The sequence below is a fragment of the Pectinophora gossypiella genome, chromosome 21 (assembly GCF_024362695.1).
Source record: "Pectinophora gossypiella chromosome 21, ilPecGoss1.1, whole genome shotgun sequence".
Taxonomy (NCBI): domain Eukaryota; kingdom Metazoa; phylum Arthropoda; class Insecta; order Lepidoptera; family Gelechiidae; genus Pectinophora; species Pectinophora gossypiella.
The window spans coordinates 11,955,341-11,979,394 of NC_065424.1; the positions used below are offsets into that span (position 1 = coordinate 11,955,341).

Sequence of the window (24,054 nt, forward strand, 5' to 3'; positions counted from 1 at the left end):
AAATAAATATGTATGAATTAAATTCAAATATGAAAATAAAAACTTACCTCAATAAACCCCATATTATACCTAATTCCTCCTAATGCACCGTTTTGATGTATCGAAAAAAGAGTTCTAGGCTGAATGAACGTGATCGTGAATATAACCTCACTTTTATGTGTGTCAACGCGACACTGCTTGTTATTGTTGAATGATTATTTTTTCTTGTTTTATACAGAAAAGATTAGTGTCACTCGGTGCTTATTTAAAGAGAATGGGCCGGAAGAATCGTCACGTTAATAAATTCGCTCAGCGAAAGCGGGAACGCAGGGAACAGGTAAAAAAACACGTTCAAATTTAACATGTGTATTTCTGTATAGTTTTCGTGTAATTTTGTTGATCTTGTGCACTTTTACAGGAGAAAAATCCCCAAGAGAAGCCTGCTGAAGACGTGCGAAGGCACTACGAGGATATCGTGCGGGAAAATGCAGCATTTGAAGAGTATTATAAGGTTATAACAACTTTGTTTACTTTTTAATATAACTTTAAAAATTACCATTTAGGATTCTAATTTGTTATGCTTCCGTCTTTTAAGAATGTTTGTATTATGTGTAATGGATGAGAATGTTAGAAAGGTAAACTTTTTTATTATTAAAGGTTATTGCTTTCATGAAAATAATTTATTCTTAGTCTGCTTTTCCATCAATCCTATTTGATATTCTAGAGTGATTTTACTGATGAAGAATGTTCTGCCTTACGTGGTATAAGCACTTATCATTCAAATACAAATCTAGGTACTTATTAAAAAAAAAATAATGCGTATGAAATATTTTTTCTCATCTACCATAAATCAATAGATTATTATCAGATCTGTTCTACTGTTACAAAACAATGCAATGCAGCCAGTGCCACATCATCTATTAGTCTGTAATCACATTAGTATGTTACAGCATGCAACATGTACAAAATAATATCTAACATTAAGTTCTAATTTTTAATTTTCAGGCTCAAAAAGTGTGTCCCGAAGAAGAATGGCCGGCATTTATGGTATCTCTCAAACAGAATTTACCGACAGCATTCCGTATTACCGGCTCGAAGTGTGAAGCCAACGGTCTTATGAACATTGTCAAAAGCACATATTTCAATGAGATTGTTAATGTGAAGATGAAGGTGGACGGTACTGATGAAGAAGAGGAGGTTAAACCTATCAACCTGCCATGGTGAGTTTTATTTAGAGTGCTTTTCAAAATGATGTAGTTAGTTTAAGCGTGGTAAGAACCCGTTATTATGTGTTGTAATTATGATAATAACTACGTAACCCTAAAACAATGATGTATAGTTATCTGTGAGAGTGATAGCTTGTAAGCTCTGCACAGTAACCACGCCGCGCGCCGCGCGACTTATATCGAGAGTTTCGATTAATAGATGCAGCAAATGCAAATGAACTCATATGCTATTTGTCAACACTCTCAATATAATAGTCAAATCAATTACTTTTTACTAAACATTATAACTAGAGGAGGCACCTTTGTGTCGAATGGACAAGCTAAATAGAGAACTGTTTAATGTGTATATTATTTAAGTTTATTATGTGTATTATTTTAGTAAATAAAGGCTTTTGAATTTTGCTTTGAATTTGAAATGTTAAAACACGAAATTACTGCGGAATTTGTATGACGAAGCACATTGTGATGACATAGAAAAACGTGATAAAATGTCAGACTTATTACGTTTTTCTAGATTAATATTCATAAATAAGTTAAATAGAAAAAAAAAATGTTTTTCGTTAGTTTTAGATCTATCTTTATTTAGTAATCAGAATTTCATAATTTATCTTGGACCTAGTGCGCGCACGACCATTCCACTCACGTCAAACAGAATACTGCGGGGCGGAAGGCAAGAGGGAAACCACTGCCCTATTTTTCCCCAAAAAAAAGTAGCGTGGAGAATGCTACACCATCTCCGATCTCGCGAGATCTCGTCGAATTTTTCGGGATCAATCCCGAAGCATAATATGACGAGATCCCATTCGAGATTGACGGGATCGGGCGAAATCTCCTTGAGTTATACTTTTTGTTTTGATTATGCTGATTTCCAAAGAAACTTTTGTTTTCTTTCAAAAAATATTTTGTTTTAATTAACCTTACTACAAAGAAGCAGTTTTCATCGTTTTCAGCCATTCTAACTTTACATTTTTTTATGAACTAGACTAGATCGCGAAAATTTCGGGATTTCGCGGGATTGACATTTCCAATCCCGCGGATTCTCGAATTTGCGATCTCGAGTCGGGATTGCATAATTTTTTTTCACTGCACAGCGGGCGTAGCACCGTAAGCACGCGACTTTTTCCTTGCCGCGACAGAGATCGTCTGTCTCTTTCTGTGCAGTACTGCGAGAGAATGACGGGTGACGTATGTCGAGGCGAGAAAGAGTCGCCCGCTTACGGTGCTAAGCCCGCTGCAATCTATGGTTTGTGTTTGTTTTTATTTATTTAGAGATGTAGTTAACTGATATCCTCAAGGCTACCGTCATTTGACCTCTATGTTTTGTATGGTATATAAAGTTATTTATGCTTATTTTTCTGTTAACGGGTATCATTAGGGAGTTAACGTCGTGTCTTATAGGGAAGTCAAGATTGGCCTTTGATAGACTGGAATGGAAAATGCTACACCGACAAGAGCGTGGCTCTTAAATTGATGATGATGATTAGGGAGTTGATGATTATTCTTCTATTCATAGGTACCCGGGTGGTTTAGCGTGGCAACTCCGTCTGTCCCGGACAGATATCCGCCGAAGCGAACCTCTGTATAGGCTACACAACTTCCTGGTGTCCGAGACCGCGGCAGGCGGCGTCTCGAGACAGGAAGCCGTATCTATGCTGCCACCTGTCGTACTTGACGTGAAGCCGCATCATAAGGTTGGTATTCATCATCATCATCATCAGCCCATAAACGTCCCCACTGCTGGGGCACGGGCCTTCCCTATGGATGGATAGGGAGATCGGGCCTTAAACCACCACACGGGCCCAGTGCGGATTGGTGGTTATTAACGACTGCTAATGCAGCCGGGACCAACGGCTTAAGCAAAGGGATAACCCAATACAGGTTAGGTCACATACCTCCGAAAATGCATTTCTCGGAAATGTGGGTTTCCTTACGATGTTTTCCTTCATCGCTGAACACGTGATAATCATTTATGATCCAAACATGAATTCGAAAACAAATTCTATAATCATTGGTTTAGGCATGTGCTGGAGGCGAACCTGCGACCTCAAAGTGAGAGACCTATCCTGTATGTACAGGATGTTAGTATCCTCGATATAGAGGGAGATGATTTAGACCATGATTCTAAGTTAATATCAAGTGGAATTTTCCGTCGCAAAATTCATGTTTTTTTTTATAGATTTTTAAAATTATTTTCAATTTTATACATTGTTGCGATGGAAAATTCCACTTTATATTAACTCAGAATAATAAGCTGAATCATCCCTCTCAGTATTCGTTACGATGTCACTTACACCCCGTACAAGTAGGTACATACAAGTAGCGACGGAAAATTCCACTTGGTATTAACTCAGAATCATGGTCTGAATCATCCCCCTCAGTATTCGTTACGAGGTCTTTAAGACCCTGTATGTATGTAGTCTTGTATTGTATTCTTAAGGAACAGAAGCGGGGAATTTGAAAACAAAGCACACTAAACTTATTAACTTCTTGTATTTATAATTAACAAAATTACACTCGAACACATTCAAACTTAAAAATAAATCGGACCGAAGAACTAACGAAATCACTAATGTTCTGCTAAGAAAGTATATAACCGTAAGCTTATAGTATGTACGACCGAACTGAGCGCAATGAGCTATCAGAGAACGTCCTCCACACTCGAAAGCAACCACAAAAGTGAGCTCCCGGCTGCAGTTGTTCCGAGTTTCCGAGCTCGCTTCGGGCGTTGGTGACGACGGCGAGATGGTGCTGTCTCGCTCCCCCATCCATTGGTGTTGCTACAGTATTATAAATATTGTTTTAGGTGCTAGACATGTGTGCGGCGCCAGGCTCCAAGACAGCACAGCTGATCGAGTTCCTACACGCGGATGAGGATAAAATGCCCACAGGTAACGTTCCACCTGCCATCATTTGACCTGATTTCGCAGCCATCATCCCCAACCGCAACAGCTCTAAGAGGATCCTAAATCCACTGATTGATCGGTGGGATACCACTGCTGAAACAATGGATGTACCATATCCCATCATACCACACATCATTCCACCCTAGACCACATCGTCACTTACCATCAGGTTCTTCTTATCGTGTGGGTTGTGAGGTGGAATACCAGCCTCAGCAACCCTGGTGTCAGGGTTATTACTGAGCCGCCAAAGGCCCCTGACATGTCTCATGTAATGATTACACACTTACATCAGTAAATAGTGACCGGGACCAACAGCTTAACGTGCCATTCGAAGCACGGGTCATTTTACTTTCGGGCAGTCAGGTGATCCGCCTGTAATGTCCCTGGTTTGATATGTGCCCACCGGGATTCGTACCCGGAACCTCCAGATCGTGAGCCCAATGCTCAACCACTGGACCACAGAGGCTGTTCGATGTCAGTAATACCCTATTATTATTTATTTATTTATTTACATTTCACGACTTTACAGTGCAGAGGCGCCAATGCGCCGTGAAACTTTAAATATAAACAATAATATAATTAAACATTATGAAAAATTAGGTATAAACAATATAAAAACATTTAATTTTCACACATCATTCATCTTCTCGCAGAACCTCATACACTCGCGACACACATACGTCCACTCACTCACAAACAGATCACACTCTGGTGCTGATGCAAGGAGTGCATTAAGCATGTGCACAGCACGGAGGAGTGGCGAGTGTGTGCGCGCCACAGTGCGCGCCGCCGACATGGCCAGCAGCGGGTGGCTGCGCGGCCGCAGGTTGTGTGTGGGCACGTTGGGGACGTACAGTCTCACCAGCTGCGTCACCAACTCCGGGCAGTCCGAACCACCGCGTAACGTACGGCAGGCATTTGTTAATAGAGTGTAATTACGCCTCACCTCTAGAGAATTAAACCCTAAAGTTCCTAAAAGGAATTTCGTTGGATAAAGGAAAGGGTAGTATCCATACATTTTCTTGTAGAGAAATCTCAAGAAGGCCTTCTGTATTTTCTCCAGAAGTAAAGCGTAAGTACACTCATACGGATTCCATACTGTAGACGATGATTCAATTTTGCTTCGCACCAGAGCCGTGTAGATCAGCTTTAGGATCTGGGGATTATTGAAATCCTGCACATTCCGGATAATAAAACCCAACCTTCGATAACAGTTAGCTGCAAGACCTCGTATGTGTTCGTGGAAGGTAAGGCGCGTATCAAACAAAACCCCGAGATCCCTTACAGACGAAACACGGTTAATGGATTCCGCACCCAACATATATTGCGCACAGATAGGCTCACGTGCACGACTGTACGTCATAACGCAACACTTTGCTGTATTAAACAGTAATTCGTTTACGACGCTCCACTGGTATACAGAGTCGATGTCCCCCTGTAGTGATCGGGTATCACTACAGGGGTTATCCTATATAGGTAAATTATTGAAAACTGCCTATTTAAGTATACATAAAACAAAAGAAAACATACCCCGGGCAGATGAAAGGGCTCCAGCTCACTATACATTAGAACGGCAACTTTTTAAATTCCCCCCCCCTCGGTCGTTAAAATCAAAATGTGTTCAGCTGTGTAATTCTCTAAAATAGAAGTTCCAAAACTTAACGGAACTCCCACCAAATACTGTTCATGTTATTGATCCCCATATAGTATCACATGTACAGGATCCAATCAAGTAATTGCACGTTAAGCTTTTGGTCCTGGTTATTAGCCGTAACAAAGCATTTCAACCAACCCGCAGTGGAGCAGCGTGGTGTCAAATATATTAGTGCGACAGAGTCCTAAAGTGGGTACATTATATTGCTCGTGACTGTATGTCTGTTTTGTTTTATGAGAGCTGCGGGTTCAAATTCCATTTGAGTCAAGACTTTCGATTGAATTTTCTCTTTGTTACGTGTTTTTTGTATGCAGGGTTTGTGGTGGCCAATGACGTGGACAACAGCCGCTGCTACATGCTGGTGCATCAAGCCAAGCGGCTTAACTCGCCCAACATACTCATCACCAACCATGACTCCGCTGTGATGCCCGCTCTCACGGTCACCGACACTGAGGTTAGTTTCTAGAACGTTCCAGAAACTTCCAGAACGTGCTGATGCACCAGGACAAGTGTCTCAACTCAACTCGCCTGTGGCCCAACATACTCATCACCAAATATGACTCGGCTGTGTTGTCCGTTCTGATCGTCAGCGACACTTGAGGTTAGTTTCTCGAACGTTCTAGAAGTTTCTGGAATGTTCTATAACATGTGCACGAGGACAAGTGCCTCAACTCGCTAAACTAAAGGTTTTTCAGAATATTCGAGGTGTTTCTAGAATGTTCTAGTTAGTTCGCTCAACTCCAACATACTCATCGTCAACCACCAATCCGCTGTATTACCCGCCCGTCACTGACACTGATATTGGTAGACGTCTTGGCGTTTCGACTTCATGACTCCGCTGTGTTGCTCGCTCTCACCGTCACCGACACTGAGGTTAGTTTCTAGAAGAGTCTGGAACGTTCTACAACATCCTGGCGCACCAGGACAAGTGCCTCAACTCGCCAAACTAGGTTGGTAATTTCTAGAATATTCGAGATGTTTCGAGAACGTTCTAGTTAGTTCGCTCAAATCGCCCAACATACTCATCACCAACATGGAACGCTCCAGGGCTCTTTGTGCAACTTTAATTTTGTGCATATAATGCTCTCATTATGTACTAAAATTAAAAAATCTCGAAATCTGTAACATTTTTGCTGAATTCTCTGTGGCTTTTAGGACACCACATACATAATATACATATAAATAGCCTATGTACATCCCACTGCTGGGCACAGGCCTCCCCTCGTTCAACAGGAGGGGGTATGGAGCATACTCCACCACACTGCTCCACTCTGGATTGATCAGGGTTATTATTGAGCCGCCGAAGGCCCCTGACGTGACTCAAGTAACGAATACGTACTTACATGAGTAAGTAGTAATCGGGACACTATATATTTGTATTTGCTCGTCAGAACCCCGGACAGACCAAACAGCTGAAGTTCGACCGCATCCTGTGTGACGTGCCGTGCTCGGGAGACGCGACGCTACGGAAGAACCCAGACATCTGGCTGAAATGGTCCACCGGCAACGGGAACAACCTGCATGGGTGGGTTTTAGTCATCTCTCGTAGAAATATTTATGAACACGCATAATGGGCCATCCATGTCTCTCATCATCTCTCTAGCATTATCCCGTTTTTCACAGGGTCCGCTTACCTAACCTGAAGATTTGACAGGTCCGGTTTTTTACAGAAGCGACTGCCTGTTTGACTTTCCAACCCGCGAAGGGAGCCCAATGCAGGTTAGGTCACATACCTCCGAAAATGCCACCAAATTGTGACCTCGATTTAGCCATAATGTGAAATAGTTTTTAAGTAAAATTCAGTGCAGTCCTAACTTCGGACTCATTCGCACCTAGGTTAGTTAGGTTTAGGTCTTTATAATGTAGATTTAAAATATAATTTCATTCTAAGTGATTCTAGTTTCTCTTTTTTACCCTCCGTCTGCGACAAAAACCTAATTTGCGTGCCACGAGATTTTGACAGAACGATATGACTTATTTCGGTTCACATATTCGAAAAAACGACATAATGAACGTGACAAAATTTATCCCTTTTTTTTATTTGGGTTCCAATTTATCCCATAGCCCTGCTGGACTTCCACGAATATTTCAACACTAAAATTCCAGAGCTTCGACCAACATTGACATGCTGTGTGTATTTATTATGAGCTGTTAAATAAATTCATTGTTTTTATCTCGTTCCAGTATCCAATATCGTATTTTGCGGCGCGGGTGCGAGCTGCTAGCCGTCGGGGGTAGGCTGGTGTACTCCACCTGCTCCTTCAACCCGGTGGAGAACGAGGCTGTGCTCCACCGCATGCTGGCCGAGGCAGCGGGCTCGCTCCACCTCGTCAGCCTCGCTGATACTCTGCCGGGACTCAAGTACCACAAGGGTAACTAACACAATAAATAGGTCTTTAGAGTTTCAATAGTTAAATAAAAATTGTTTATTTCAGAATGTCATTCAATAGCTTTTCAATAAAATTATTATAAGAGATTGAATGACCCCATCCCCCCTCCGGTTGATGGAGGGAAGGTCTGTGCCGAGCAGTGGGACGTATATAGGCTGTTTACTTAAATAGTATGGGGAACTGTAAAAAAATAAGAATTGTCAACAGTAGCGATACCGGAAGGGAGAAATAGGCAGGATTTTTCAAATTATACCATAGTAAATAAATAAAACCATGGTATAAGAAAAGCGCTTTGATGACGTAAGTGTTACCACTGTGTTACCAATAAGTTGGTATCTCCAACATTCCAAGGACGTAAATTTTATTATTGAAAAGTGAATTACTGACTAATGTATTTAATTACTATTACTTGGCACATATATAAAAATCATTAAAATTGTAAGCAAATGTTTTACTAAAAGTTAAAAATTTCCTTGCAAAGTAAATTAAAAACATCGGTCGTGGGTAATTTATTTTTTACGAAATGGCAACGCAGGGTCGGATGACATCAGCTGGGCTAACCTTGAAATGTTAGCTGTCACTTTTGAGCATACCTGGTTTTCTTATACATAACCCGTGGGATTACAGCATATACCCGTCCCACTGCTGGGCACAGGCCTCCCCCTCAATCAACCGGAGGGGGTACGGAGCATACTCCACCACGCTGCTCCACTGCGGGTTGGTGGAGGTGTTGTGGGGGTTTTCTTATATGAATAAAACATGATTTCGTAGGTATGTCTCACTGGCGGCCGGCATCTAAAGACATGGTCTTCTACGACAAGTACGAGGATGTCCCGGAGAAGTGGCAGACGGTGGTGCGGCCGCAGATGTTCCCGCCCGCCGCGCCCGACGCGGACAAGTATCACCTGGACAGATGGTGAGCGCACGCACGCATGCACAATTTGAGACTCCCAGCACTTGTAATATAATCATAAATTACCTATATACGTCCCACTGCTGGCCACAGGCCTCCCCTCAATCAACCGGAGGGGGTATGGAGCATCTCCACGCTGCTCCACTGCGGGTTGGTGGAGGTGTTTTTACGGCTATTAGCCGGAACCAACGGCGTTTGAATCAAAGCGAAAGACCTTGTCGTTAACTCTCGCCAAATTTCGCTCACCGTCAAGCTAGCAAGTGCAATAAAACATGGCTATAAATCCAGAACCGTGATGGTACTAATTTTTTTACAACAGGTACTATTTTTTTCAATAAGAGTACTATTTTTTGGTATGGTCAAATTATTTTTTCGTGCCCATTTTTTTTTTGAGGCCGCTAGCTTGACGCACACGGTTAGTGCGTTAGGCTCACCGCTGTTAAAAAATAAAGGCTGTTAAAATTAAAGTAAAAAGTATTTATTTACCAAATAAAGTAAAATTAACACAAGTTAATAGCGGGCCCTGCACTAGGATTTCCCCTTTATCGCAGTAGCCCTATGATAAAACAATTTTTACTAGACATTCATAATTTCCGGCGACAGTATAAGAATCCTTCCACACCACCAAGACACGGGCGGTTTCTTCGTAGCTGTACTGGAGAAGACAGCCCCTCTACCCTGGGAGAAGGAGTCTACTGAGGCTGCCCAGCCGGTATCCACCCCGGCAGAGGAGAAGAAGGAACCGCCGCGGAAGAAGCGGAGGATGGGCGGCTATAAGGAGGACCCTTTCGTGTTCTTTAAAGGTTAGTGACGTAGATAGATAGATAGATAAAATACTTTATTTAGCACAATGGACACAAAATACAGAGATAAGGACAACATATACAGAAAAGCACAATAGGCGGCCTTATTGCTCATGCAGCAACAACGACGACAACATGGGGGCCGTCCATTAATCATGTGATGTTTTTTTTGGCATTTTTAACCCCCCCCCCCCCCTGCCCTTGGTGATACATGGTGAGGTCCCCCCTATCTTATATCACGTGTATTTTTTAGTACCTACCAAAATAATTGCACGACCCCGCTTTTCGGTTCAGTATCGCGCATTTGGCGAAAAAATAAATACTCGTGATATATTACCTTATCTTACTCCGTATGCTGCTATATTTTATAATTATTATAATAAGCCTTGGTCCTATACCTTGGTCCTATACCTTAACACTATAACTTTCCGGACTCGCTGACCCCCCAAAATACAGGTTTTCCTAGTTTGGGGGACAGAGAATCACTATCTGTATCAAAACTCTGTACGATCAATTGCTATTGTAACTTTTCGTTTGTTATTTTTGGAAATAAAAATACTTATTAAATAATACTTATATTACTACACCCCCCTCCCCCCTTATGATATTAAAATATAAAATATTTTTTTTTTTTTATATATATATATATATTTTTCATGGACCCCTCCCACCCTCTCGGGCCTCGCATGATTAATGGACGGCCCCATGGTGGAGTAAGAAATAGTATTGTACTGTTGCTCATCTATCGATAGTTTCACTGACCTAGAAAACCAGTTGGTCTTCTTCTATCGTGTGGGTTGTGAGGTGGAGGACTAACCTCATAAACCCTGGTGTCAGGGTTACTATTGAGCCACCAAAGGCCCCTGACATGGCTCAAGTAACGACTACTTACTTACATCAGTAAGTAGTAACCGGGACCAACGGTTTAACGTGTCTTCCGAAGCACGGATCATCTTATTTTCGAACAATCTGGTGATCAGCCAGAAATGTCCTAACCAAACTAGGAACCACAAAGTAATTTTTGTGATATGTCCTCACCGGGAATCGAACCCGGGACCTCCGGATCGTGAGCCCAACGCTCAACCACTGGACCACAGAGGTCGTTACTAGTTGGTTAAAGTAGTCTAGATAGCATGATTAACTTCATAAAATACATGTTTCAGATCAATACACAATAGGCTAGTTTCCAACTAGACAAATTAGTTACTTCTTACTAAACGTCTGAATACGAAATTCTCGGCAGCGGTTGCCTGGAAGAAATTGCGTCAGAGCAATAAGGCCGCCCATTTGTACTGTTGCTAAATGTATAACCTCTTAACGCCGAGATTTCCAGACACAATAGTTAAACAATGGGTTTTGGATTTTAAAAGAACATTCGGTCTTACAACTATGTAGTATTTAAATATTTGATTTGATTTCAAAGTGCTATCAGTTGACAGATGTGGTTCAACCGTTAGCTTTTCGTTCCAGGTGACGACGAAGACGTGTTCCCGTCAATCAAGGAGTACTACGAGCTGAACTCGGACTTCGACTCGACGTGCCTGCTCACCAGGTGCTACGTGGGGAAGAAGAAGAACATATACCTGGTGTCCCCGGCCGTGAAGGACGTCGTCAAACACAACGAGGACAGGATCAAGATCATCAACACTGGCGTCAAGACGTTCGTCAGATGTGACAACAAGAACATGACTTGTCCGTTCAGGTACGTTAGAAAACGCAACATAACATAGCATAACATAGCATAACATAGCATGACATAGCATGACATAGCATGACATAGCATGACATAGCATAACATAGCATACCATAGCATAACATAGCATAACATAGCATAATATAGCATACAGATGTCGTCATTTCATTTAGTCCATGGGCGTCCTAAACTAAATTTTCCAAGACATGGTCTCCACTGAGTACCAGTTTTCCAAAGTGCTTAACGTGCCTTCTGAAGTATAGAATTATCTTTTTCGAACAAGTAAGTGATTCAGCGTGCAATGAATTAGATTATTAAATTGACCTTTCAACAAGTTTATCCATGATAATTACGTTGAATAAATGATTCCGATTCCGAATAGTCTCACGAAGTGATTTTCGACAGTGTCTCCATTGGCAATTGAACCCGGACTTCCAGATCGTGAACCCAATTCTCAAACCTCGGAGACTGTTCTCAGGTTTTATTAGAACTTATTTTTCCAGGTTATCCCAAGAAGGTCTACAGAGCATAGCCCCGTTCATCGGCGCGTCGCGGCGCCTGCGCATCCTGAAGGAGGACTTAGTGCTGGTGTTGCAGAACGACAACCCCAGCAACCCGCCGGAGATCAAGTTGTTCAGCGAGCATACGCAGAACCTGGTTAAAGATTTAGGTGAGTGGTGTGGACAGACTAAAAAATATCAGATTCGAGATTAGATTAGTTCTAAGCATTTTTGTGTATAGTTTATTTCATGTATTTGGTTAGATTTGGTTAAAATAATCTTCTTCTATCGTATGGGTTGTGAGGTGGATTACCAACCTCACCAACCCTTCAGCCTTCAGGGTTATTATTCAGCCGCCAAAGGCCCCTGACGTGACTCATGTAACGAATACTTACTTACATCAGTAAATAGTAACCGGGACCAACGGATTAGCTTGCCTTCCGCAGCACGGAACATCTTACTTTCGGACAAACAGGCGATCAGCCTATAATATCCTAACCAAACTAGGGATCACAAAGTGATTTTTGTTACATGTCCCCACCGAGATCCGACCCCGGGATCTCCGGGTCGTGAGCCCGATGAGGATTCATCATCATCATCATCAATTTAAGAGTCGCGCCCTTTCGGTGTAGCATTTTCCATGCTACTTTTATATGGGAATAGGGTAGTGGCTTCCCTCTTGCGTTCGATGAGGATTATATAACCAATTTTCCTCCCTCCAGCGACAGGCAGCTGCATCCTGGAGTACAAGGACGAAGCCGGGCTACAGCTCACCCTGGTAGGCTGGCGTGGCGTGCACTCGCTGCGCGCGTACACAGCCACTCCTGACACCATACACTACTTGCGGCTACTTGGTTCCGACTATTCTAAGTTTGGTAAGTGTATTCAAAACACATAATGGTCCCGATTCCTGCAGACACCTAATTTTATTTTAAGTTATACCTGTCATTTTCTTTCGCGCCGAAAATGAAAAAAAAAAAAACTACTGTTAATTTTAAAATGAACGAACAACCCGAGCGAATAAAATAAGCATCTCGCTCATATGCAATCCGTTTGACGTGTGCTGTCACCTTAATTCCGTCGGGTTATCGGCCAATATAAAATTTTGGAAGGGATTTTGGTGTTTACAGGAATCAGCACCGTTAACTATATTTTTTATTGTACGGGCATAGTCTCCGCTTACCCTGGTGGGAAATAGGGCTGAGTTTATGTATGTATGTTTTATCCCCAGATATCAACAAATTCAAGAAAGCATCAGACGTGCCCGGAGACTCCGAGGTCCCTGAGACCTCAGAGCAGTCCCCGAACGAAGTCCCTGAGTCTACAGAGCAAACCCCGAGCGCCAACGGCGACCCCCCGAAGGGAACGAGTAATTCATAATAATTATTATTTATTAATAACTCGTCGTAAATTGTATTGTTACTATATGTAAGAATAATTATATAATATTGACAATATATGTTTTTATTTATGATTTAATAGTTGTATTGTATTTTAGACGGTAGAAGGTGGTGGTGACGAATGTTTAAAAAATAATAAGTCTCAGATGAACTACGCGTAGTACGGTAACTCTCCGTCCCGCCAATAGGCTAGTTTCCAACTAGTCAAATCATTTTTTTTTTGTTTTCCCCGAAGGAGGCAAAGGGAACTATGCCCATACAGCCATGTCTTACGTATTTTTTTTTCTTGATGATTAATGAAATGATGAAAGATGATGATGATGAAACCTAAGCCCCCACCCTCGGAATAGATTCCTACTCCGAACCCCGAACGAATTAACTCAAAAGTCCGCATAAACTTTCGAGTTATGAAGCGGCTTCCTGGCACGAAGCGAAAATAGGCAGATACACTTTGTTTATTGAATACTCCGATATAATAACACTCGCGAATGTCTTCCGACTAACTTAATGCGATCATTAATTCGTATTAATTATTTAGATTATTCAATGAAGAAAGCAACTGTCCCGTTCCCGTTTCCCGCCAAAAAGCCCTAGTCCAATCAGTTACTTTTTACTAAACGTCAAAACACGAAATTCCTACGGAATTTGTATGCAAAAACACACTGTGTTGGCAACACCAACACGCGCGCGCATGCGCGATACAACAAAAGGCAATCCCAGGAGCGCCGCGCGCCCCTAACCCACTAACCACTTCTCGACCGACTCCGCCGCTGCCCACGCGCGCTTGTCGATTAATCCGTCATAATACTTTTAAGTAATTAATTTCGCTGTAATCTTTAAATACATTTTTATAATTGTACTTAGTGTTGTTTAATTTAATAGTCAACAAACAGTCTACTAAACATACTGTGACGTCATAGATAAACGTGATAAAATGTCGGACTTATTATTACGTTTTTCTTTATTAAAATTCATAAATAAGTTAAATACCGAGTGCGCGTGGCGTGCGTGTATTGATGAATGTGGAGGAAGCAAGAGAAGTGTAGGGAATGAGAATAAGTAACACAAATACATCAGTTCAAAACCTTTTATTCAATCTTTCCACACTCGCCGGTTCAGCGATAACAATACCCTTCTAATATCAACCTTATTACCAACGCCGAATGCCTAATACAGATCTGCACTGCATCATAGAATTGAATTTACTTCCTAAAGAATTTCTGGACGAAAATTATACGTATGATGTTTGTATTGTGGTTATTATCTTTAAAATAGGGTAGTTGACATCACAAAAAGTATCACGCATAAATCTCCATACTTCTCTATAGGCGAGAGAAAAAAACAACGAATAAATTGTTTTAGGTTTACGCGGTTATTATCATAATTAAAACACACAATAACGGCTAATAACTACAGTCTATTTTGTATACGCCGGGGCTCTCAAACGGAAAACAGTCTTTAACGGAAAAGAGGGTAGATATGTCTGCCCGTAGAAAATTATGGATCTACCTACTCCACTCCAATCTCATCAGTCATCCCGTGACAGTGGCACTTGCAACAGTGTCGAAATATCGGGAGTCTCATATCCCTGATTTAAACGCGGTAAGAACCCGTTATTATGCGACGCTGATATTATGTGGACCCTGTTGGGTGACGCACGAACATCGTGTTCCATAAACATCCATCATACATCCATCTCAGAATATAGGTGTTACTTTTATATGCACTAATATCAAATTGCAATATTGCTTTTTAGATAAATTTATTAAATGTAGTCTTTTTATATCCCCCTGTCTATGGTATAGTAATTGATTTATGCAACAAAAAATCTGTCAGCTACCCTTTGCATTTTGTCAATGTTTATCTACAAGTACCAACCACAGATATTAAAAAGTCACAGAATTAATTATCAGTGATAATTCCGGTAAACACCACCTAATTTTATTTTAAGTTACACCTGTCATTTTCTTATTCGCCGATTGTTAGCTGTTAATTTTAAAATGAATTAGTCCGGGCGAATAAAATAGGTATCTCGCTGATATGGAACCCGTTTGACGAGTGATGTCAACTTAATTCTGTCGGGTTATTGGCCAATATAACATTTTTAGAGGGTTGTTTTAGATTTGTGCCTAAAATTTGATGTGTTCCATAAATTTTATGCCCGTTGATTACCCGTCCCATTCCTTTTCGGCTGATAAAAAATGACTGGTATACTTAAAATAAATTTAGGAGGTGTCTATAGGAAGCACCATTTTCTTTCTAAGTTTTATTCTTCTTAATAGTAAAAAAAAAAAATACACATTACATTTCAAATTCTTGGCGTATATTTTGCAAAGATTTTTCCGAGAAATCCACTCCTCCCGTGAGGGTTGAGAGGTGGATTGCCAACCTCATCAACCGTGGTGGTGGTGGTCCACTTAGAAGTGTAATTATTATGTTACAAAATATATTACAGTCCTTTAGCGAAACATTGGTGCTAATTCCTGTAGACATTATCTAATTTTATTTTATATCTGTCATTTTCTTATCCGCCGAAAAGGAAAGGGAGGGATGATTGACAACTGTTAATTTTAAAACGAATGAATGAATGAATAACCCGGGCGAATCAAATAGGCATTTCGTTGGTATGCAATCAGTTTGACGTGTGCAGTCAACATAATACTGTCGGGTTATTGGCCAACGTACTAAAAGGGTTGTTTAAGATTTTTGCCAATAGTCGATTACCCCTCCCTTTTCTGTTTAGGGGATAAGAAAATGACAGATAAAGGTTAGCTGGAAGAAATCCCAATTAGGGATATGGTCGCCTATGCTTTGCTTTGTGTTTTAAAGCAAGAGAGAGTATAACAGGGCGAGCAACAGGTAAAAAAAATACAGGTATAACTTAAAATAAAATCAGAGGGTGTGTACTGGAATTAGCAACATTTTAAAATAATTTAAGCAATTATTTTACATTTTTCTTTACAATCAGTCCATAATTTACAGTAATACTTTACGTCTTTCCATGTTTTTTTTATTTTAAAGCATTACATATCAATATATATCATACATTTTGTGCGAAAATTATATGCAAACAAATGTTGATATGGACGTAATAACATAAATGTATAACAACAAACTGCTTAACAATTTGCAATGTCGAAAAGATATGGTTACATTTTTATAATTTGACATTTGTAAATATCAAAATTGCCAATCGATTAGGCTCTTAGGATAGGCGTTACTTAAATTAAAAATAGATTTGACAAATTAGTTAGAAGTATTAGGTATAGGTATAAAAAGTATTAGGTAATCAGTCAAATGGATTTGTAAAGTTGTCTACAAATAGTTTTATAATATGTGCCACGCGGCAGTAGCTTATTTACAACACTAATTTACTTGTATTTTTATATATTAGAATTATTTATGTATGAATATTAGCTCATACAACAATACAAAGATAAAAGATGTATTTGTCTGAAATCCCTGAAGCGTTAAACAGCGCCATATATATTATATTATATATATATATATATATACACACACACACACACACATATATATATATATATATATATATAAAAAGTCAAAGTCAGAGGGGGTGACCCTAGGTCTGCGTCTTACCTGGTCCAACGCCTGTCAGTGGCTGTGCAACGGGACAATGTCGCTAGTGTAATGGGTTCGTTTGGACTAGGTCAGAATCAGAACACTTAAACGCGTAGTTGGACGTGACGAAGTTACGTATATATATATATATGTATATACATATACTTTCTAGGTACAATGCAAATAGACCATCATCTCTACCCTATTTACCCGACGGTGGCGAAGCAGAAAAGAGGGTTATTCTATTCCAAATTCTTATATACAGATTGTTAAATACAATCATTTATTTATATGTACTTATGTCTAATATTATACGCGTTCGTCTGTCAAGCGGGAGACTTGCCACTTTCCGGTCTGTTTACCTTCACGCCATTCGCTTTGGGAGGTTGACAGTTAGAAATAGTAAAGAGTATATATTTTTGAGCATCATATCGTGGCTGACTCTTGTATAGAGTGTCCGGGGTGTGACTTCGGATAGAAGTTCAAAGATGGATAAAACGAACCATTTATGGTGACAGACTATCGTTCTATTCTCTATAGATGTTGTGTTATTTGGAGAATCTGTCCTTTTGATAAACTGTGTTTTTGAGAATCTATCTTTTTGTGAATCTGTCCTTTTGACAAACTGACTTTTTTGAACCTGTCCTTTTGAGAATCTATGTAACGTTAATACGTATATTAATAGGCTATTTGAGAACCTAGTCAAATGAGATACTTTTTATGAAACGTCAAAACGAAAGTATTTTTGGAGTTTGTAGGAAATACTGTCCTGTGACGTCATCAATAAAAGCGGTCAAACGTCGAACTCGTTGTTACTTAATTCATAAATAAAATTCGAAAATAAGTCGAAAAGTAAAATGAGATTGATTTTTAATCAGCTTCGATTGGCGTCTATTTTTACATTAGCATTTTATAATGTATCTTTGACCCATTAAAATTTATTTTTTCCTGATGAAAATGTTGTGAAGAATAAACGAGCGTCAAGTAGGCTGTCTCTACCGCATTTAAAAAACTGAAAATTCTTATTCTCTGATATAAAAAATGCTACAACTTAATATGTACTTAGTTATATTAAATTCTTAAGATTGTTAAAACTAGTGTCAACCAGAAAGAGGAAAGATCCGCTGAGGAGATACCGGGTGTGTGTAGTAATATTGTATCCTGACCAGTGATTTGCCGTTTCCGGGAATGTTCCCAAAGTGGGAAAGTTCCTGTTGTAAAAAACTCTTTAGGCTTTTTTTAAATCCCTCGAGGATCGTCGATCCCTAGTCAGACTACCAACTTGTGGTTAGCTGGGTACCATGCTCAGTTTGGTACCCCAATATTCAATGTTCTTTATTTGCAATTTAGAAATAAACCAACCCCCCTCAAGTAACCCCCCCCCTATACTCCTCCCCCTACCCCCGAAAATATCCTTTGGCTCCAGTGGAGCGTGGTGGAGGATGCTCCGTCCCCCGTCCGGTTGATTGAGGGGAGGCCTGTGCCTAGCAGTGGGACGTATATATATAGGCTGTTTATGTACTCTGATCCTATCTGTTTAAATGATAGAAAATAAAGCGTTTTTTACATAATACCAGCTCATCCCGGTGGGAAATTATAATAGGTGTGAGTTTATGTATGTGTAAAACTACACCCGGTATCAGAATGTGATAGAAAAAGGACAGTGAACGAGTGCATCAGCTGTTTATGTTATATATAAAGTTGCCTGAGTCTATTCTCATCTCACCATAATGAATTTTTTTTTTATTATTTGCCGAACGCGTCTATAGTATGGAAGTAGATTTGATCATCTCGCTACGGTCATTGGTAAAGATCGATGACTAAAACGCAAGCACCAATCCGGTGCTTCGACGGAGTCCAGGTAGGTAGTGCGCGCATGCGCTGTAGCTAGCCGGTCGAGGGACAGAGAGAGCTGATAGCAGAGAACAGTTCCGTGGTATAAGAAGACGGTATGCTCAATCCTATTACAAGCCGCCATTGCTTAGCCCATTGATGACGTAAGTGTTACCATTAAAATCTAAAGTTATGGTTCTTTTAGTTATAGACATTTGGAAACATTTTTTACATATCTTTTTGTTTTGTCGCGCATGGCAAGAACTACTTGGCCGGACAAATGGGTGGCACCCGATTGGAAACAGTTTAGGGTAGTAATAGACTCGGCAACTATCTTAGAACTATTTACTTTAACCTTTAACCTCTAGACCAACAACTGAAGAACCACGCTTTATACCTGATTTAACGTAATCTCGACCCTATCACAGTGGGTGATGTGGTATTTTACTACAAGCTAGCCTAGTCTAAGCTAACTATATAGCTATGATCATCTCAATAACAATGCTCTGAACTGTAAACATAATGTCAAATCTAAACTCTAATCTTAACTCTAAACTCAAATCTTAACTCTAAACTAAACTCCAATCTTAACTCTATTTTGAAAAGTTATATAGTAGATTTTCCTCAGGTAGGATTTAATCCGATAGGATTCCGTGCATCGGAAGGCACGGTAAGCCGTTGGTCCCGGGTACTAGCCTAATCTCTCCACTAACCCGCAGTGGAGCAGCTTAGTGGAGTATGTATGCTCCATACCTCCTCCGGTTGAAGGGCGACCTGTGGACCTGATTTAAGCTATGTTTTAGGATTTAGTACTTGGCTGGACAAGTGGGGAGCGTAGCGAGCGCTCATCCACACCATAACAGGCAACTTCTCTTCCATCGTGTGGGTTGTGAGGTGGAGTACCAACCTCATCAACCCTGGTGTCAGGGTTACTATTGAGCCGCCAAAAGCCCCTGACATGGCTCATGTAACGACTACTTACATCAGTAAGTAGTAACCGGGACCAACGGCTTAACGTGCAACGGCCAAGACCTCCGGATCGTGGGCCTAACGCTCAACCATTGGACCTCGGAGGTCGTTACAGGCAACTGCTATGTCCCTAAATCGGAGGCAAATCTGCAATAAGTCGCGTCAAAAAGAAACCTAATCTAAACGTGACTCCTTAACATAAAATGTGCTGCCGTCCCTCTAACTCAATTAATACCCCCTACACATATACTACTTCGGATCACATATCTCATATTCTATCACCATTTTACCTTCCAGCAACTAGAGACATTTAGTATATTTAAAAATAAGTAAATAACGGTCCCGATTCCTGCAGACACATTCTAATTTTAAGTTATACCTGTCATTTTCTTATCCGCCGAAAAGGAAAGAGACGGATGATTGACAACTGTTAATTTTAAAATGAATGAATAACCCGGGCTAATAAAATAGGCATAGTTATCTGCAACCCGTTTGATGTGTGCTGTCAACTTAATTCTATCGGGTTATTGGCCAATGTAAAATTTTTAGACGGTTGTTTTAGATTTGTGCTTAATATTGGCGTGTGTTCCATAAGTTTTATGCTTGTCGATTACCTGTCCCTATCGCGGATAAAAAAATGACAGGTATAACTTAAAATGAAATTAGATGGTATTTACAGAAATTAGCACCATTATTTCTATCGTAAACTTTACAACTAGATTTATTTAGAAGCTACAGGCTACAGGGCCTCACAGGGCCTTTACTTAATGTAATAGTGACTATACGCATTCCCAGATATAAGGACCATTAGCTTAGACTACGGGAGAACACCAAACTACATGCGTAAGGTCACGCCGATTCCTCATTGGGGTAAGCAGAAACATTCCACTTCCTATGATCCTGACACACCACGCTTCTACCACTCTTGTCAAAATCTTGCATGCTCGCCGGTTTTGCAACAGTGTTGAAATATCGGGAGTCTCATATCCCTGATAATATCACGGTAAAAACCCGGTGTTATTGTATTTTTTTTTTGTATTGTAAACCTCAATCAATGTACCTATAGGTTTACCTCATACCTCGGTTGTTTGTTTAGGAGTTACGTTGCTTACACTTACAAAAGTATACATATAATGCAATTTTAAAAATGACAGCAATACAGGAAACTATAACTATCTAATAAATTATTAAGAATTTCTTCTTAATAAATTTTCTACAATATTAAGGTTATGTTTCACTTTTCGCGGCTCTTATTACACGTACTATATTTTTAATATATTATTTAATGTTACAATAATGTAGAAGAAACATTTAAATATATATTTATGTAACTTATAATGAGAATATAACTTAACTATGTATTTTATAACTTAAATGAGACTTAAGAAAAAATGTGATATGAATGTGGATGGATCTATATCCATATGCCCTATGGGTAGGGGACGACCCAAAAAAGTGTGGATGGATTGTGTGCAGACATCCTAATTTTATTTTAAGTTATACCTGTCATTTTCTTATTCGCCGAAAAGGATTGATACCTGTTAATTTTAAAATGAGTGAATAACGCGTGCGAATAAAATAGGAATCTCGTTCATATGCAACCCGTTTGACGTGTGCTGTCAACTTAATTCTGTCGGGTTATTGGCCAATATAAAATATTGGAAGGGCTTTTTAGATTTCTGTCTATAATTGACGTGTGTTCCATAAATTTTATGCCTGTCGATTACCCGTCCCTTTCCTTTTCGGCGGATAAGAAAATGACAGGTATAACTTAAAATAAAATGAGATGGTGTGTGCTGGAATCAGCACCAATAGCGACATAGTAGTGACTAAGCTCTTCAAATAAAGTTTTTAAAAGAAATGCGTGTGCGTGTGAATTTCATGGAAAATATAGTATTAAAAATGAAGTATAAATTAATTCTACTACAAATTACTATGTATTAAACTAGTGTTTTTTTTGGCACTTTATATTAAGAATTTTAATCTAATCTCTTATTATTTTTCATAATATTTACGCTTTTTACTTGATTATAATTTAAGTTCTAAAACTAGAAATAAACTACAAAAAAACTACAAATAAACATTGTTATTCTATTAAGCTATAATACTATTTCACTACAAATCCATTTGACTACGCAACTACCTACCACTTTTTTCACCTAAAAAAAAACAAAAATATTCTAAATTCAAAAATTATTTTTTTGTTTTAAACATCTATGAATAAAGGTTTTAAAATAATCGATTTTCGGTATTGAGAAATAGAATCTAAAGACTTTTACGATAACTTTTCAAAGATCCCTGTTTCACAGATTAAGTAAATCTAATGCCAAGGGAAAATAATAAGGGTGTAATATGGTTTTATATTTTAACAAAATCTTATTATGTATTATTATTAGTATAAATCTCGGGAGGGCGATCAATTTCTGTTTTTAATCTGTGTAATGGGTGTGGTCACAAAAAAAGAAAAGTTTTATCCATCCATTCGTAAGATCATTCGCAATTCCCATTGGGAATGGCAGAGACCACGGAATACCATTAATTTAAAACGTAAAGTTGTAAAAAATATTGCTTTTAATTTCAAATTAAGTAGCCTATCATAAAATTGTTTGCGAATTTCTGGCATTATTGATTAAGCATTTTTTCCTGGTCACACCATTGTGCAAATAGAAAAAAGTACTAACCTAAAAAATGCGCCTCTAAGACGGAATCCATTTTTGTGGACGGTAGTAACGGACAAAAAGCAGTGCTTTTGTTCAATCAAAAATTGACAGATACAATTAAGATTATGTAAATACATCATGCTTTTGTTGGCAAACTTTTTTTTTTGTAACAGGTCTACAACTATTAGTATGTGTAGCAATACAAGCCCCCGTTTTTCTCCGTTGATCTAATTTATTTAGCTTAAGGCACTGAAAAACTACAATTTACACAATTAAATATACTTTGATTAAAATGAGAGCAGGACAAGTATAGTTTATAGCCTAGTGCGAAGGAGACATATCAAGAATGTAGGTAGTTCTGACAGCTTTCATTGTAATCAAGCTATTTAATGAGGTATAATATAACACACGCTATGCCCCACGTTGGGCGCCATTTGCAGTTAGGGATCTTTGACTTTTTTCGTTAGTGTTTTAAGTTATTGTGTGTTGTAATTATCGTTTGTTCAGAGTCTTACATTGATTAAATTAAGTCAATAAGGTATAGTTCCATTTAATAAAGGCACACAACAGAGATATACTATGATACTGCGCCCCACGTTGGGCGCCAGTTGTGGGGTCGGAATCTTTGACTTTGAATAGAGTTATTGTTACTGTTTTTCCAGAGCCTTGCGCTAATTAAACCAGCTCAAGTAGGAATAGCGGACCTTCTATTGCTCATTATAACTATTTTTATTTTGTTATCTAATGACATCAAACTTGAAACTAATAATAATAAATTAAAACTACCTACATATTTTGAATAATTCTAAATTCGAGTACTTTATATAACAAATCGTGAATTATAAAAACTAACTGAAAGAAAAGTAAAAACATTATATTTTCGTAAAATAGTATGAAGTAATTGTTAGAAATAAGTACATTATAGAATATCTACAAATTCTAACAAAAAATAAACCATTCTTTATACTAATAACAAAATAAATATTACACAACTTACTTAAAATATAACCGAATAACGAAGTCATAGTTTATAGAGTATTATAAATTCGTATTTGAAAGTATAACTACAGGGGCTTAAAAAGGCCACATCGAAGCAATTCATCTAAAAAGCAATATTGCTATTTGACATTGGTTAACATTGCGCACTTTTATATACGTAAATGTCAAATTGCAATCTAAATTGCATCTAAAAAGCAATATTGCTATTTTACATTGGTTAACATTGCGCACTGTTGTATGCGTAAATGTCAAATTGCAATAGTGCTTTTAGATGAATTGCTTCAATGTGTTGATTTTAGACCTCCATGTATAGCGTAAGGTTTTGAGCTCTTTATTTTATTTAGGTGGCTTACAGCTTTTAAGTGTTGCAATTTAAATCATACTACCTAGATCGTAGAACTTGAGGATCTTGTGTCACTCCGATGACATTGACAGCAACATTGCCCTTGTGTGCATCTCCATACATTTATATCAACTGTCAAAAATGACGTTTTGATAGGATGCGGTGCTAGTTCCGATTATGACCACGTGCCAGAAGATCCTGGTTGTT

At 39.1% G+C, this 24,054-nt stretch overlaps 1 protein-coding gene across 1 annotated transcript; it reads left to right on the forward strand.

Moving 5' to 3' along the window:
* Positions 1–167: 167 nt before the first annotated feature.
* Positions 168–13,540, forward strand: LOC126376510 (tRNA (cytosine(34)-C(5))-methyltransferase). The gene is made up of 14 exons (XM_050023951.1): positions 168–316; positions 398–490; positions 985–1,199; positions 2,719–2,896; positions 4,009–4,093; positions 6,077–6,216; positions 7,154–7,287; positions 7,947–8,134; positions 8,924–9,068; positions 9,669–9,868; positions 11,339–11,570; positions 12,065–12,231; positions 12,784–12,936; positions 13,293–13,540. Exons 1-14 carry the CDS (start codon positions 191–193, stop codon positions 13,439–13,441), a joined length of 2,205 nt encoding a protein of 734 aa, XP_049879908.1. The 5' UTR covers positions 168–190; the 3' UTR covers positions 13,442–13,540.
* The last annotated feature ends 10,514 nt before the right edge of the window (positions 13,541–24,054 follow it).

Coding starts and splice junctions, on each gene's coding strand:
- LOC126376510 (XM_050023951.1), top strand. CDS start 191: ATGATTATTTTTTCTTGTTTTATACAGAAAAGATTAGTGTCACTCGGT. Junction 1,200..2,718: donor AAACCTATCAACCTGCCATG/GTGAGTTTTATT, acceptor TTCTATTCATAG/GTACCCGGGTGGTTTAGCGT. Junction 8,135..8,923: donor GGGACTCAAGTACCACAAGG/GTAACTAACACA, acceptor ATGATTTCGTAG/GTATGTCTCACTGGCGGCCG.